A 16,365-nucleotide genomic window follows, 5' to 3' on the forward strand; every position below is an offset into this window, starting at 1 on the left:
TGCCTGCTTGCTGCTCCTTACTGCTTGGCTTGCTGCTCCTTCTCCCACTGCCGCTGTGCTCACCAGCTGTGAGCCTGGCTTCTGGCTGAGTGGCGCTCCCCCTGTGGGAGCTCATTAACCATCAGGGGCAGCTCCTGCATTGAGCATATGCCCCCTGGTGGTCAGTGTGCATCATAGCAACCAGTCGTTCTGGTCATTCTGCTGTAATGGTTGCTTAGGCTTTTACTATATAGATAATTCCACCCCACCTAAATTGTGTATACCAGACACAATTCTTTCTCTTTTTCTCACCGTATTTATTGAAATTTCTTCTTTTGATTTCATTGAGAGAAAATTCTTATATTAATTATGACTCCTTTGAATGCAAGTAACAGGAACCGAGTTGACACTGGTTAAGGAAAAAAAAATTGATCAGGTAATCAAAGTCAGGTATAGCTGGATCTGAGAGCTCAGAATAATCTCAGGAATCTCTCTCTTAATCTTTCAATCTCTCTCCCCCTCCTTCCCTCCCTCCTTCCCTCCTTTCTCATTTTTCCTATGTGCTTGCTTTATCTCTCTAAGATTTCAGTGTCTGCGCCTCTCCCCTGCCTCCACCTTACCCCCCAAATAGTGCCAAATACTGTCAACAGCATCTCTAGGCTATCATTCTACCTTTCACCCCCCTATACAGAACGCTTCTTTTTTGAAAGCTCCAGGAAAGTTCCTGGGAGGGCTTTAATTGGCTACCTAGCTTGAGTCATAAGCTTATCCTTGAACTATTCACTGTGGTTAGATATGCAGTGTTCTGATTGGATATTTCACCCTTGATTTACAGGAACTAAGTGTGGAGTGTGGGATGGTTCACCTGAGGGAAAATTGGCATGGAGTGTGGGAGGATGCCAGGGTGGCACACATGTACAGTAGTGCCACAGATGTGAGGACTTACCAGCACATTGCATGGGAACTGGTGGCTTCAGTAGGCAGAATAATGGCTCCAAAGATGTCCACTTCTAAATACATGGAACTTGAGAATATGTTATGTTACATGGCAAAGAGGAGTTAAATTTGCAATGGAAGTAAGGTTGCTAATCAGTTGATCTTAAAATAGATTATCCTGGATTATCCAGATGGGCAGCACTTATAAATGGAAGAGGTAGGTGAAAGAAAGATGATAGCATAAGAAAGACAGGTGGATGTTGTTGGTTTTTGAAGATGGAGGAAAGGGTCCATGAGCCAGGAAATGCAAGGCAGCCTCTGTGGGTTGAAAAAGTCAAGGAAACAGATCACTCCTAGATGTTCTGAAAGAAATACAGCCCCACTGACACCTTGACTTTAGCCCTGTGTGACTTCGTATCTCCTAAAACTGTAGCATAACAAATTCATATTGTTTTAAGCACCAAGTTTGTGGCAATGCGTTATAGCAGCAACAGGACACTAATCCAGGCAGTGGCCTTGTGGACTATTTCAGTGTCTCATACTTTTGTTAAACCATGAGCCGGAGTGTCTTAGATTTGGAAAATATAATTACCACAAGTAATGTTACAGTGAAAGTCTTTAAAAATGCTCTCCACGTTTCTTATCTGTCATATTTCCCCCAGCCTTTGGCCCTAGAGATGGATTCTGATTTTCCTGGCTTTAAGTTCTAGACTCAAGTTAAATTAGCCTTTAAAAGTATTATCTATCAACAAATTGTGAGATGTGTGAGAAATACTAATTTTTAGAATGCCTAATATAGCTCTCGACTCTGCAAAACTTGCAATGATGATAAGTACAGCCAGTAGAAGTGCTTTTAAAACTAAGATTGGAATGCTAAAATTTTGGCATTTGGTCCTCACTTACAAAAATAATTCTCTTCTACTTGTTATTCTGTTATTATTTGATTATATTAAAATGTAGCAAAAAAGGAAAACTCGGATGTGTTTTGTTTTTGTTTAAATAACATTTTTCTTCAGGCTATTTTTATTTTTTATTTTCCTGAAAGATCTCTTACCTGATTTCATGTTCTGGATCAGTAAAGAATGTGCTGTTCTTTCCTAAGTAATGTTAAACATAAACATTGTGCAATTGCAACAAATATTTATGAAAAAGCCAGATTAAAAAAAATGAGAAGAATTTTTAAGTGTACAACTATTTGTTCTTTCTTAATAAGTAAGAATAACACCCCCCCCCCCCCCAGCACCTTTTCATTTTTTCCTCAAATAGCTTGATAAAAACTCTTGGACTATGAAAATGGGTTTGCAACTAAAATAAAAGACACCAAAGAGTTCCTTTGCCCAGAGGAGATAAAGTGAGGACAAAGAATTTCGCTGTGTTCATAAGTTCAGCATGTGTCACAATTAATTTTTAATTGGTTTTGAGAGAAGATGTGTCCCCTTCTCCGATGGTGTTTACAGCCTTGGTAAACCCTTTGGCGTGTGGTGTACTTGTTAAGGTCCACTTTTCACCAGACTCACATCTTTCCTGGAGCAGCTGGCTCCTGTCATTTCTGATGAAGGTCATTCTCTTTCCTTTGGCTTGGGATTTGGAAATGTTGTTGGAGCTACTTCTTTAGCAGATCTTGAAAATGCTTATTTGATTTCATTCTTGTGGCCAGATTGTTGCATGCTGACAATTTATATCTGATAAAGGAAATTGCTTGTGTGATCTGCCTTTTTATATTAGAGCAATCAGACGATTCTTGGGAGAGAATCCCAGTCTCTGGGTTGCGTAATGGAGCCTGGGTTGTGACATCATCCTGGACTTCAGGCCCTGGACATGGAGCTTAAGGTATCTTCTAACCGCATCAGAAACACAAGCTGGGGTGGGGGTAGAGTGGGGAGAGAGGCCCCTGAGGGGTGCTGGGTCATGGAAGGAATCTGAAACTGACTTCCTTCTATAGCTGGAGCTAGAGGATGATGGTGATGGTAATGATAACATCAGCTAATTTTTCACTTATTGAAATGCTATTAGATAGGGCAAGCGTTACCTCACTTAATTCCCATTATTATCCCTAATTTACAGGTAAACTCTGTGAGCCATGATTTTCATAATTTGCTTGCAGGATGCCAAAGAGTGTATCAGCTTGAAACCAACCGGAATTCAACACGGTGCTTTCTGACTCCAGACCTTTAGTGTTCAACCATCATACCTTCCTTCCTTCCTTGCCTTGGGTTAAAGCCACATTGCCTCAGTCACATTATTCCCACAGTCTGTGGGCCTGGAGCGCTTTGGTCTTAATTAGATTGGCTAAAAATTGCTGTGATATATGGGAGCTTTGTACCGCAGTCACTCCAGGTCCTAGCAGTGTTGATTGTACTGCTGAGCACTTTTGTTCTCTTACTGTTCCACAGTGAGGTCTTGGAAATGCCCTGGGGACATCTAGTTTCCCTGGGAGATATCTGTGTATCATGCTACAGCAGACTTAAAAAGATACCAAACAGCATGTCCTCCGTTTTGAGCATAGGTGACGGAATGTGTGAAGGAGATAGGAGGATCCCAGAGCATGGACCACAGTGTCAGACTGTGAGAGCATTCCCTCCCAAGAATTCCCACTTCCAAAAATAATCATTGATTTTTTTTTCCTCCCAAAGACTGGGAACACGACAGTTAAGATGCCACATGTCTGCCCCAAAGAGCTTAAAATCTCTCCAAGGACAGGCCATAAGCGTGTAACTTTTCTTCCGTAGAGATTTTTATAATTTATGCAGACAGTGCATGACAGTGAGAACTAGGAAGATCAGACCAGGAGGGCTGTTTTCTGGACAAGCTAGCTGGGAAGATTTTTTAGAAAAGATGGGGCTTGAGAGAGGCCATGGGGGCTGGGTTGAATCTGCATAGATGAAGAGAAAGCAGCAGTTCTTTTCCCCTGGGTGATACAGTAGCGCAGGGCTGTGAAGGCAGGCATGATTTAGCCGGGCCTGGTAGGTGCATTAGAATGTTTTGATAGGCTAATATGAGAGATGGTGCTGAAAAGAAATTAGGGACAGTGCAGAGGTCCTTAAATATGAAAGTTAAGTTTTGATTTGCCTAAGTTACCTATTCTTTGAGTTTCACTTTCTTACTGGTAAAGTGAGAGAATTTGATTAATGGTCTTTCAAGCAGTGTTTAGATCTAACATGAAAAATATATATCAATTTTCTGAATCTATTTTATCCTGAAGTAATGATGAACCAGGGAAACTATTCAGAGAAATAACATTAATATTAATGTTAATAGTATTAATAGTAATATTAATACTTAAAAGTTATTGAACACTTACTATGTGCCAAACAGTGTTCTGAGCATTTTGGAATAGGCCATTTAATTTTTACAACAATCCTATGAATTACATGCTTTTACTCTCATTTTTACAGATGAGTACTGACATAAAAGTCTTGTGACCAAAATCACAAAGGTAATAAGTGTAGAACATAGACATTTTATTGTTTATTTATTTTTTAAATTATACATATATGTATTTTAAAATAAGACCCTTACATATGCTGTCTACACGAGACTCACTTCAGATCAAAAGACAACACAGACTGAAAGTAAAGGGATAGAAAAGATATTTCATGAAAATGGAAACAACAACAACAACAACAAAAATATGTATATTTTTAAATATATATTTTTTTATTTTTTGCCCTGGCTGATGTGGCTCTGTTGGTTGGGCATCATCCTGTACACCAAAAGGTTGCTGGTTCAATTCCAGGGCACATGCCTGGGTTGTAGGCTCGATCCATGGTGTGGGTTATGCAAGAGTCAGCCTACCAATGTTTCACTCTCACATTGATGTTCCTCTCTCTTTCTCTTTCCTTTCTTTCTCTCTAAAAAAATAATAAATAAAACTCTTTAAAATGTATTTTTTAATTACAGTTGACATACAATATTGTAAATATTCTATTAGTGTCAGATGTACAACATAGTGCTCAGACATTTATATAACTTACGAAGTTTGCACCTTGATAAATCTAGTACCATCTGACACCACACACAGTTAATACAGTATTATTGCTCTATTACCTATGCCATACTTTACACCCCATGACTGTTTTGTAACTAACAATTTGTACTTCTTAATCCCTTTCCCCTTTTCACCCATTTCCCAACACCCCTCCAATCTGCAAACCATCAGAATGTTCTCTATAACTCTGAGTTTGTTTCTATTTGTTTTTCATTTATTTTGGTTTTTAGACTCCACATATAAATAAAATTATAGATATTTCTATTTCTCTTTCTGACTTATTTCACTCAGCACAATACTCTTAAGGTCCATCCATATTACAGATGGCAAGATTTCATTCTTTTGTATGGCTGAGTCACACTGCATTGTATATATGTACTATTTCTTCTTTATCCATTCATCCATGGATGGACAGTTAGGATGCTTCCATATCTTGGCTATTATAATGAATGCTGCAAGGAACATATGAATGCATATCTTTTTGAATTTGTATTTTGGCTTTTTTTTGGATAAATACCCAGAAGCAGAATTGCTGGGTCCTTGTTATCTCTTTTATAGCCTTTGTTTTAGAGTCTATTTGTTTCTGGTATAGATATTAATATCCTAGATTTTTTTTTTGCTGTTGTTTCCATTTTCATGAAATATTTTTTCTAACCCTTTCAGTCTGTGTTGTCTTTTGATCTGAAGTGAGTCTCATGTAGACAGCATATGTAAGGGTCTTATTTTCTTATCCATTCAGCCATCCTGTGTATTAGTATTTTGTTTGGAGAATTTACTTACATTTAAAATAATTATTGCTAGGTATGTAGTTATTGTCATTTTATTCATATTTTATATTTTAAGTTTTTTTCTTCTCAAAGTCCCTTTAACATTTCTTATGATACAGGTCTGGTGGTGATGAAGTCCTTTATCTTTTTCTTGTCTGGGAAGCTCTTTCTCTCTCCCTCAATTCTAAATGATAGCCTTGTTGGATAGAGAAATCTTGGTTATAGGTTCTTGCTTTTCATCACTTTGAATATTTAGTGTCAGTCTCTTCTGGCCTGCAAAGTTGTGACAGTCTTATGGAAACTCCTTGTAGGTAACTGCTGTTCTCTCTCTGCTTTTATTTAGCATATTGCAGGCAGATCACGAGCATTCTCGTGTTTTCATATTATAATGTTGTACATAAATGTTAAAGGTATGCCTTAAAATTAAATACCCATTGCATTTTGAAGTTATTTTTTACATGTTCTTACAAGCTAATATCTTTTTAAAGTATGCTACTTTGTAAAATGTTTTTTTTTTTTGTACTCATCCAATAGAAACTTATTTGGCTACTGGATAAAGCTAGCAATAAAACTACTGGTGCACAACTTGTTAAGATTCTCTTTTTGTCTTTAACTTTTGGCATTTTAACTATGATGTGTCTTGATGTGGGCTTCTTTGGGTTCATCTTGTTTGGTACTCTCTGCACTTCCTGGATTTGTATGTCTATTTTCTTCACCAGGTTAGGGAAGTTTTTAGTCATTATTGCTTCAAATAGGTTTTCAATTTCTTGCTGTCTCTCTTCTTCTTTTGGTACCTCTATGATACAAATGTTGGTATACCTGATATTTTCCAGAGGGCCCTTAATCCTCATTTTTTTTCTTATTGCTGTTTGGAGTGTGTTTTCTGTTACCGTATCTTCCAAATTGCTGACTCAGTCCTCTACTTCATCCAATCTACTGCTGATTCCCTAATGTATGCTTCATTTCAGTTATTTTATTCTTCATTTCTGACTGGTTCATTTTTATGGTCTCTATCTCCTTTTTTTATGCTTTCTATCTATTTGATGAAGTTCTCACTGATATGAGTGTTTTGAATTCTGTAGATTGCTTATTTCCATTTTGTTTAGTTCTTTTTCTGGTGTTTTTCCCTGTTCTTTCATTTGGGACATGTTTCTTTGTGTTCTCATTTTAGCTGCCTCCCTGTGTTTGTTTCTACGTATTAGTAGAGCTGTTATATCTCCCAATTTTGAAAGGTTGGCCTTATGTAGAAGGTGTTCTGTGGGGCCTTGTGGCACAGTCTCCCTGATCACCCAACGTAGGTGTTTTAGGTGTGTCCCTTGTTGTAGTTGAACCTTGATTGCTATTGGCACATCAGTGGGAGGAACTGACCCTCAGGCTGATTGATTGTCAGGACTGGCTGTGACTACAGTGGAGGAGCTGTTGTGTAGGGCTGACCTTATGGAGCAGGATTCACTTTAGCAGGGCTGTGGTGCTTGCTGAATCTGCCCTTTGAGTATGTCATTATAGAGGTGATTGGGTGGTGCTCTGGTGTGGTCTGAAGCGGCCATCTGGTGCATCGGTTCTGGGGCCTCTTTGGAGATGTAGGCCAAGGCAATCTGCTGCCTATGCCTTGCCCTGGATCACTTGGTGTGAGCTACAGAGTAATCTGCAGATGGTTGCCACTTGTGATGGGCTTGGAGCTGCCTGGGAGAGGCCAAGCTGCAATCTGGTGTTGGATGCTGGAATCTAGGCATTTTACTAGTAAATGTGGGGCTTTGAAATTTTCTTGGCAATAATTTAGATAATACTTTGGTACAATTTATACAATAGTTGGTAGTGAGAAAAATTATATGTGGGGATTAAGACTTGGCACTTGCAGCTTTTTGGTGTGAGGTGGTGAGGACTTGAAGGTGATTGGAAGAAAGGGGAGAAACTTCTAAGGAGAAATCAGTGAGACTTAAATGATGTTAATTCGGGGGAAAGTTAAAAAATGAAGTCAGTTTTCTCAGCCTGGGAGATTCAGCACCTCATTAACAAAAAGAGTGAAGTCAGGAAGGCAAACTAAATATTCAAGTAAAATGAGAATTTGCTTTAGATATTTTAAGGGAGAAGTGTGTGTAAGACATTATTCTCAGCAGAGAGCTGTCCTATTCAGGTTTCAGGTTGAGGGATCATTTTTTCCTTTTTAAACCTATATTTACTGAGGCCTATTATGTGTGGGGTATCATGCTTAAACACAAACATGTGTGAATGGGTCAAAAGTCTCAGAAATGATTAGAGTTTGGAAACTAATTGGAAAAGTCTAACATGGTTGATATTAAAACGGAAAGTCTGATAGCTCCAAAGTCTTTTATATGGGCACAGAACATTTACTCCTCAAATTATTTGATGTACATTGTGCAATATTTGTGTATGTGTGTACAGTTGTACACATATGTCACATATACATACAGGTGCATTTACACAAAAATGTGTTTTGTTTTGTTTTTCATGCAGCACAAAGGAGAAGAAGGCATTAAGTTAAACTCTAGAATGAGGAATTAGATGTGAGTGCATTCCCTGATAAGGAGAATTGTTAGTGTTATAATTAGCCTGCCAGTGGAGATGTGACAATACTTTTTCTTAAAGATAGATCAAGTTTTTTGAGATGATCTGAAATAAAAGCATTCCTCTTATATACCTGGGTTCTGAACAAGTTGAAAATAGCACATCTAAAGACATAGTGAAAATCTCTTTTACAAAGAGGCTGGGATGAAGCCTGGGGCTCTCACTGGCTTGAGCCATGTTCTGGCTGAGGGTGCATACCATCTGGCTGGGACAGGGCCTGCCCCTGGGGACGTGGAAGAGAACATGTGCTCCTTATCACGATCCTTCCCAGGGAGAAGAATGATGAGGGAGGTGCTGAGCTCTGCAAACTTCTTCTTTTTCCCAGACTTACCAATCGCATACTTCACTCTTCTCTACTCGGGGAAAGGGTGAGTTAATGGAGAAGAAGAGGCCTGGACTACTCAGAAGAAACTCCCCTCACATAGAGCAGGAGCAGGTTAAAGTACTCTACCTCTAACCTAAGCAAAAATAATGCCATCTACTTGAGATTCCTTAATTGTAAGAAAGAGGCAAAGATTAGATGATTTTTCAAGGTCGTTTTTATTTTTGATCTGTATAGTTGTAATTCTATGAATAGCCAATGGGATTGCAAAGTGAGGGCTAATTTCCTGCTGCCTGCTTCTAAGGGTGAGGGGCTCTGTGTCTGCATTCCAGGAGGCCAGTTTAGAATTTTATATACCTCTTCAGACTCAAACTGCTCTTATTCATTCACTTACTCACTCACAGATATTTATTGAGTGACTTCAGTTCTGTTGTAGGCACTGGGGAGTTGTAGTGAAGGAAACAGATAAAAACATCCCTGCCCTCCTGAAGCTTACTTATATGCTAGTAGATATAAAGAAGCAAAAAACATGCAAATAAAATTTATAGTATGAGATGGTGCCGGGTTTTGTGGAATAATGTGGAATATGAAAGGGGCATAGAGTGATAAGGTGGTTACTGGTGGTCAGGACAGACCTCACTGGTAGAGTTATATTTAAGCAAAGGCCTGAAGGAACTGAGGGGTGAGCCATGCACCTGTCTTGGGGGGTGGGGTGGGGGTTGGGACAGGAAGACACTGGGCAGAGGAAACAGCAAGTACAGTGACTTTGAGGTGGGAGGATTTCCAATGCTGGGCTGTGAGCTGTTTTACTCTGGAATGGGTTTGGAGGAAAAGCGTGACATGATCTGTGACTTTAATTACTCTAGCTCTTTATTGAGGACTTAGAGGCCTGGTGCACGAAATTCATGCACTCGGAGGGGGGGGTCCCCCAGCCTAGCCTGTGCCCTCTCACAGTGTGGGAGCCCCGCAATCGATTGCCCCAAAGAGGTAGGCCCTGCCCACCCATCCGGGAGTCCTCGATGGATTGCCCCAAAGAGGTAGGCTGGAGCTGCAGTACCCACCTCCGCACTGTGCATGCAGCATCAAGCCCCCACCCACCCGTGTGCGCCTTGCCAGGCATGTAGCCCCACCCACCCGCATGCACCAGCCGCACATGCAGCCTCCTGGTGATTACTCATTACTGCATGAGGGCCTCACGGCCACATAGGCTTTTATTATATAGGATAACCTATAACTGGGAAGAGCAGAAGCAAGGAATGGTTAGGAGGTTCATTCAAAACTTAGATGATGGTGGTTTGGCTTAGGGTAGTAGCATGGGAGGTGGTGAGCAGTGGTCCAAGTTTGGAGGCATTTTGAAGGTAGAGTCAATAGAATTTATGAAGAGATTTGGTGTGTGGTGTGAGAAGAGTTAAGGATGGTTTAATCAAGTGTTTGGTCTGCATAACTGGGAGGATAGAGTTGCCATTTACTGACACAGGTGAAGGACACATATGGAAGCAGGAAGATAGGAAGTTTACTCTGAAATGTTAAACTGAGGTGCCTAGTGAATGTCCACATGGCAATTGTACTGACAAAGGAAGAGCTCGTGGATGAAGCCTGGGCTAGAGATCTACAATCGTAAGGCATTCAAAGTCCCAGGACGGCATGAGCTCACCAGACTAGAGAGGGTAAATGCAGAAGAGTCCACTACTGTGTCACTGCAGTGTATATAGCTCATGGAAACAAGGGGACGTGAGGGAGAAGGAGAGGGGAGGCCAGTGAGGAAAGAGGAGAACCAGAAGAGAATGGTGTCTTGGAAGCTAAATAATGTATTTCAAGAAGGAAAGAAAAACGGAATCAAATGCTGCTCATAGGGTGGGCAGCATGAAGTGGACTCTTGACCACTGGTTTCGGCAGCATGGGGTTACTAGTGACCTACACAAGGGATTGATTGGAGTGGATTCGAGAAAGAACAAGGATGGGAAGAGGGGAATTGCAGGCATCTAATATAGTAAATCTTTTGAAGTGTTTTGCTATAAAGGGGAGAATTAATGGATTAGCTAGAGATGGATGTGGCATCAAGAAGGTTTTTTTGGTTAGAGATGGGAAATATGGCAGCTTATTTATTTGCAGGTGGGAATGATTTAGTGATGTGGGGAAATTGATAAAGAAAAGAGAGAGAGGGCAATTGCTGAAACACTATTCTTGCAAAGGCAAGAGGGGCTAGGAAGTGGTATACAGTGGAGGGTTTACCCTTAGGTAAGATTGAAGAAAATACATACAGTAAGGAGATAGACCACGTGTGGAAAATTCACTGTATCTGAGTCATGCTTGGATAATTAGTGAGCACAATTTGGCTTTACAGTGGCCCCAGCGCTATGTGCTTGTGAAAATTATGGCCACAAAACCTTTACATACCTATTGATGTGGCCCTTCAGCCATCTCAGCTGACAATTGAATTGTTTCATATATTGAAATTATGCATGGGCATTATTTTAATGATTAGCTAGCTTACATTTAAGTAGTTAATCCTTACTGATTTCTTTGTACAATCTCATTTAATCATTTCACCAAACTTGTAAAGTTGGAGCTATTATTACTAACCTTCAGTTAACAAATGAGGAAACTGAGTCTAAGGAAAAATAAAAAACTTGTTCAGGTTCATATGTTAACTTGCTGCTTTTTGACACTGTAGTTCATTCCTTAACTATAGGTTATATTGGTTTGCAGAAGTATTTGGGCCTGTGAAATGTCTCATTTCTGAATGCAGCAAAGTAACAGTGGATATGATTTAGTTTTCTTATGTGATTTTACTGAGATTAAATACTTTTGATATCTTTGAGCTTTACCCACCAAGCTTTTCTCTCCCAAAGACCAAGAATTTAAGAGCCTTTTACTGAAATGTTTGAAGATACACTAGAGGAAAATTTGGTTGACTGGCTGTGGGTAGACAGAGCGTAATCATTCTTGTGGTAGTTTTCCTTTATATGTCAGATTTTAAATTAGAAGTTGACAGTAAGATGAAGTGAGTAAGAGCATAGGAGCATGATCTTCAGCTTCAAAATGATCAGAATTGAAATTTTCCTTTGGTTCCTCACTGGCTAGTGACAGGCCATCTAGGATAATAACACCTACCTACTGGGAGTGTTGTGAGAATTAGAGATGATATATTCTTGAGCACAAAGGGCAGTCCAGTGTTTATTCTGATAATAAATGGCAGATGACTGGGTAGCTACTGTGTCAGTTCATCAATTTACCGTCAGGGGAAGATAGCCTGAGAGATTACTAAGTGCATCTTATCCCTTGATTACCTTAATTTCCACCTGGAAATGGACTCACTCAGGGTTTAATTCCAGAAATGTTTCTTATGTGCACATTTTAGCAATGATTAACCATTAGCATTCGAGATGACAAAGCTCTATAGCAAAACACCATCTTTATTTTGAATAAAATTTCAGAATGTGCTGTCTGATAGGGAACATGGGACTGTCCCAGGGAATCTGGAATGTATGGTTTACTGTCAGCGTGAGGCTGTGGGTATCCTGCTGGGTGAGGAGGAGCATCCCTGCATTCTTCTTAGATTTTCTAGTTCTCCAGACTTGGGAGGGTCCCTCAGCCCAGCCTGTGCCTTCTCGCAGTCTGGGACCCCTCGGGGAATGACCACCTGCTGGCTTAGGCCCACTCCCCTGGGGATTGGGCCTAAGCTGGCAATCAGACATCCCTCTGGCAGCCCGGGAGCCCTCGGGGGATGTCCACTTGCCAGCGGGGAACAGGCCTAGCTGCAGTTGGATATCCTTAGTGCTGCTGAGGAGGTGGGAGAGGCTCCCACCACCACCGCTGTACTGGCAGCCGGCAGCCTGGCTTGTGGCTGATCAGAGCTCCCCCTGTGGGAGCACACTGACCACCAGAGGGCAGTTCCTGCATTGAGCGTCTGCCCCCTGGTGGTCAGTGTGTGTCATAGTGACCAGTGATTCACAGTCGCTTTGCTGTTTGGGTCAATTTACATATTACCCTTTTATTATATAGGATATTTAAATGCCATTTAACAAAGAAAAATCAACCAAAAAAATGTCATAGGTTCGCCATCACTGGCCTAGACTTTGGTTGTGTGAATGCCCTTCAGTGGAGATGGGAAATCCATACATTAAAATAAAGCATTACTTTCTCCTTCCCATGGAACAGTAAATAGATGGTTAGAGAAAGAGTTATAACTGGGATTATTGGTGCAGTCAGATGCTCAAGGGCCTTGGATAGTAACTCTGAGTGTGGAGCAGCCTAGAAAAAGCAAAGGTTCTCTAGTTACCTGCATTACCACCTTAACACTCACCAAATACATTCTACTGACAAGAGACCCTGGCAAGTACAAAAGCAGCTATTAGAGTACATTGGGAATGCCGGGTTGAATGGGGAGTTCGTATCCTCAAGGAATTAATTGGGGGTAAGCTTTGTCAGTCCACATCCAAGATCCGAATTCATTGTTCACTATGGGAGCTTCCCCTCCATCACTCCACTCCTGTGACACTTGAGTTCGTTCCCTAAAATTTCAACTTCTTTCCGTAAACCAGAACTTACAAAAGTACTCACCAGAGATTTGGTTGTAGGGAGACCAACTTCTGTGTCTGTGCTTACAGTACTACCTAGTATTGGGCCTTGGCTATGACAGGGAGCACCTATGGTACAGGGATTATGCTGCTGTGGCAAAGTTATGCTCCAGTGTTGGAGCTGGGCTTCACTTTTTTCTGTGATAGGACAGTCCTTACTCGTCTTCCTAGTAAATATTTACAACCAGGTTACTTACTCTGTGCATTTTTAGAGAGATATTTTGTTTAAATCCATTGGTCATTATAAGTGGCATAATGATTACAAACATGCACTCTAGAAATGTCCAAGTTGCAAAATGACTTCATTTGTCTTCTGGTTCTTTATACATTGTTTGAAGTTTGTATTTGAAAATCAGAAAAAATAATGAAAACTGCCGGGGTTCTTGTCCCAGCATCAAGAAGGGTTCAGGAATCTGGAGAAGGCTGTGCGTAGATGACATAGGAATCCGGAGACTAATAAAGAGTCCGGAGACGAGATATAATTTTGAAAGGCATTGGGGGTCAGAGGACCTTCAGCTAAAGGAACTGAAGACTCCCTCCTTGTCTAGGACCCTTGCTTTTATTGACACAATTTGTCCAAAGACAAGGTGGAGATAATACACTTCAAAGGGTAAGGTTTCAAAGGGTGCAGAAGCATTGTCAGTTTGGGGGAATTAGCCTACGGCTGTTCAGGTGTTTGGCCAGTAGGAGGCAATAACATGTAGATTAAGATGCCCTTTAACTGTCTGGCAGCCACAGTCAGTTTCCTATTCAGGTTTGGGGAAATGCCTTTAGCCATTTCCAACAGGTGACTACATGTGTGACTCAACACATGTAGTTAATCAATTTGTTCTCATCAACCTTTTGATGAAACTCTTGAAATTATGACATGCTGGAACTGGTCGCCGGCAGCAAACATAGTGATTCCATAAGGATACTTAAGAGCATAGATTGTAGGTTCATTTATAGGTCTCAAACTCTATTGAATGACATACACACATTTCCTATAAGTGAACAGTATTTGTGAATCATATAATTTTCTAAGGTACTTTAACACAGTACAGGACTAGTCTTAGATTAGAATTCTGAAAGTGGAGAACTCTTTATGTTCTCAAGTTTCCCTTTCCACGCTTTCTCTTTTCATTCTGTTTTTTTTCTTTATTCTTTTTAAAAACGATATTTTTATTGATTTCAGAGAGGAAGGGATACAAACATCAATGATGAGAAAGAATACTTGATTGGCTGCCTTCACGTCCCCTACTGGGGATCAAGCCCAGAACCTGGGCATATATATGCCCTGACCAGGAATCTAACCTTGACCTCCTTTTTCATAGGTCACATAGGTCAATGTTCAACCACTGAGCCATACTGGCTGGGCTTCTTTTTTCATTGTTGCCCCCTCCTTTCCTTCAGTATCCACTGTCTTCTGCCTTCAAAGCCATTTCTATAAAGGGATAAATGGTTCATTCAGTGTGTTATCTTTCCCAAGGATGCTTGCATTTTAGCAGACACAATATTCACATTGGTTAAACTAGGGGAATTAAGTTCTAATTTTGAAATTCAGTTTAACATGTAAGTGGCCACCCATGTTGTCAGGTGGACCCCAAATACGCTTTCATACTCATGTGTCTGTCTCACGTAAGGAATACTGTGCAAAATGACAATGCCATTTGCTCTTGACTAATAGCTGCGTATTCAACTTATAGATCATTATTTCTTCTTTTTTACCTATTTCCTCATTTCCTGAAAATGTTCCGTGTTTTATGGGACATGACATGATGTTGTAGAATGATGATATGGGCTTTGGAGAAGCAGTTGGGTCCATATCTGAGCTTCACAGTTATTTGACTTGGACATATACCCCAATTCTCAGTTTCCTCATCTGTGAAGTATGATTGTTAGAGTTGTTATGATGGAAGAAATGTGTATGTACTACAGTGTATAAATTACGTGTCATGGTATATGCAACATAGAGTAGCTATTGTAACTAGTATAAATTCTATTCTTATAGGAAAAAATATTAAAAAAAATTTCTACATAACAGAAACTTTGTTAAAAGTTTGTAGCAGGTGTCAGTTAAGCAAAAATAACTGGAAATGTGTCTTGATTATAAGCAAGCCAGGTATAGTAATGGAGACTTACGCTCTTCTTAAATATATAAATGAGATGCATATTTGCAGTATAATAAACTTTTTTAAAAATAAAAAAAAGATTTGTTGAACCCAGAGTTACCTAGGGGCATTTTAGAAATAATTTGAGTTATCAAAATGTAATACATATGAGATGATTCAGAAATATACTCATTATGCGTGAGAGTGCAGTCTTGTGAGTTGGGCACTTTATGTCTATGTTATGTCCTCCTGTGTTGTTGCACAGGGTCCTACAATTGTATTTCTCACTCCACAGATTCACCAATAAAGAGACACAAAGAGTATGAGCTGGTGACTCCAGTCAGCACAAATCTAGAAGGACACTATCTCTCTCATATTCTTTCTGCAAATCACAAAAAGAGGTCAACAAGGGACGTGTCTCCCAACTCTGAGCAATTGTTCTTTAATATCACGGCATTTGGAAGAGATTTTCATCTGCGACTAAAACCCAACACTCAGCTCATAGCTCCTGGGGCTGTTGTGGAATGGCAAGAAATATCTCCGGCGCCTGGGAATATAACCGACCCTGTTAATGATCGTCAACCAGGAAGTGCTTCCGAAAGAATCTGGAAAACGGAGCCTTTGCAGACCAACTGTGCTTACGTTGGTGACATCATGGACATTCCGGGAACCTCTGTTGCCATTAACAACTGTGATGGTCTGGTAAGACTCATTCCCTCTTGTGTGTATATGTTTGTAGGTGTTTGGGAGTGTACCATGGCTCCAGCCTGGTTTGGAAAGTAGAGGTGGAAAGGAAGCCTCATTATAATACTTTAAATTCAGGAGGAAGCAGTAGAACACATTTTACTGTCAAAGATGTGTGCTTTGGCTCAATTTTGACATGAAGACATTATTCCAAGAAACAAAAGACAGCTATTTTAATATTTTTTGCTTATGTCTTCACTTGTGTTACATTGGGGAATTTTATTTCCTTATTTCTTTCAAAGCATTCTGAAAACTTTCTAAAGAAACATAGATTCCTCCAAAATGATAGTATTACACTTCTTATGTGGAAACTTTGGATATTTTCTTAAAGAAAGTATTTTGAAAGCATTTTTTCACTTCCCCACAGAATGCT

At 40.1% G+C, this 16,365-nt stretch overlaps 1 protein-coding gene across 2 annotated transcripts in view; it reads left to right on the forward strand.

Moving 5' to 3' along the window:
- The window catches only part of ADAMTS3 (ADAM metallopeptidase with thrombospondin type 1 motif 3), a 243,941-nt gene that overhangs the window by 14,201 nt on the left and 213,375 nt on the right, over positions 1-16,365 (forward strand). For both annotated transcript variants that reach the window (XM_081095535.1, XM_081095536.1), the window contains exon 3: positions 15,544-15,950. In XM_081095535.1, the coding sequence (XP_080951661.1) occupies positions 15,544-15,950 (407 nt within the window). The remainder of the gene's footprint in view (positions 1-15,543; positions 15,951-16,365) is intronic.

The sequence above is a fragment of the Myotis nattereri genome (genome assembly GCF_964212035.1).
Source record: "Myotis nattereri genome assembly, chromosome: 1".
NCBI classification, from domain to species: domain Eukaryota; kingdom Metazoa; phylum Chordata; class Mammalia; order Chiroptera; family Vespertilionidae; genus Myotis; species Myotis nattereri.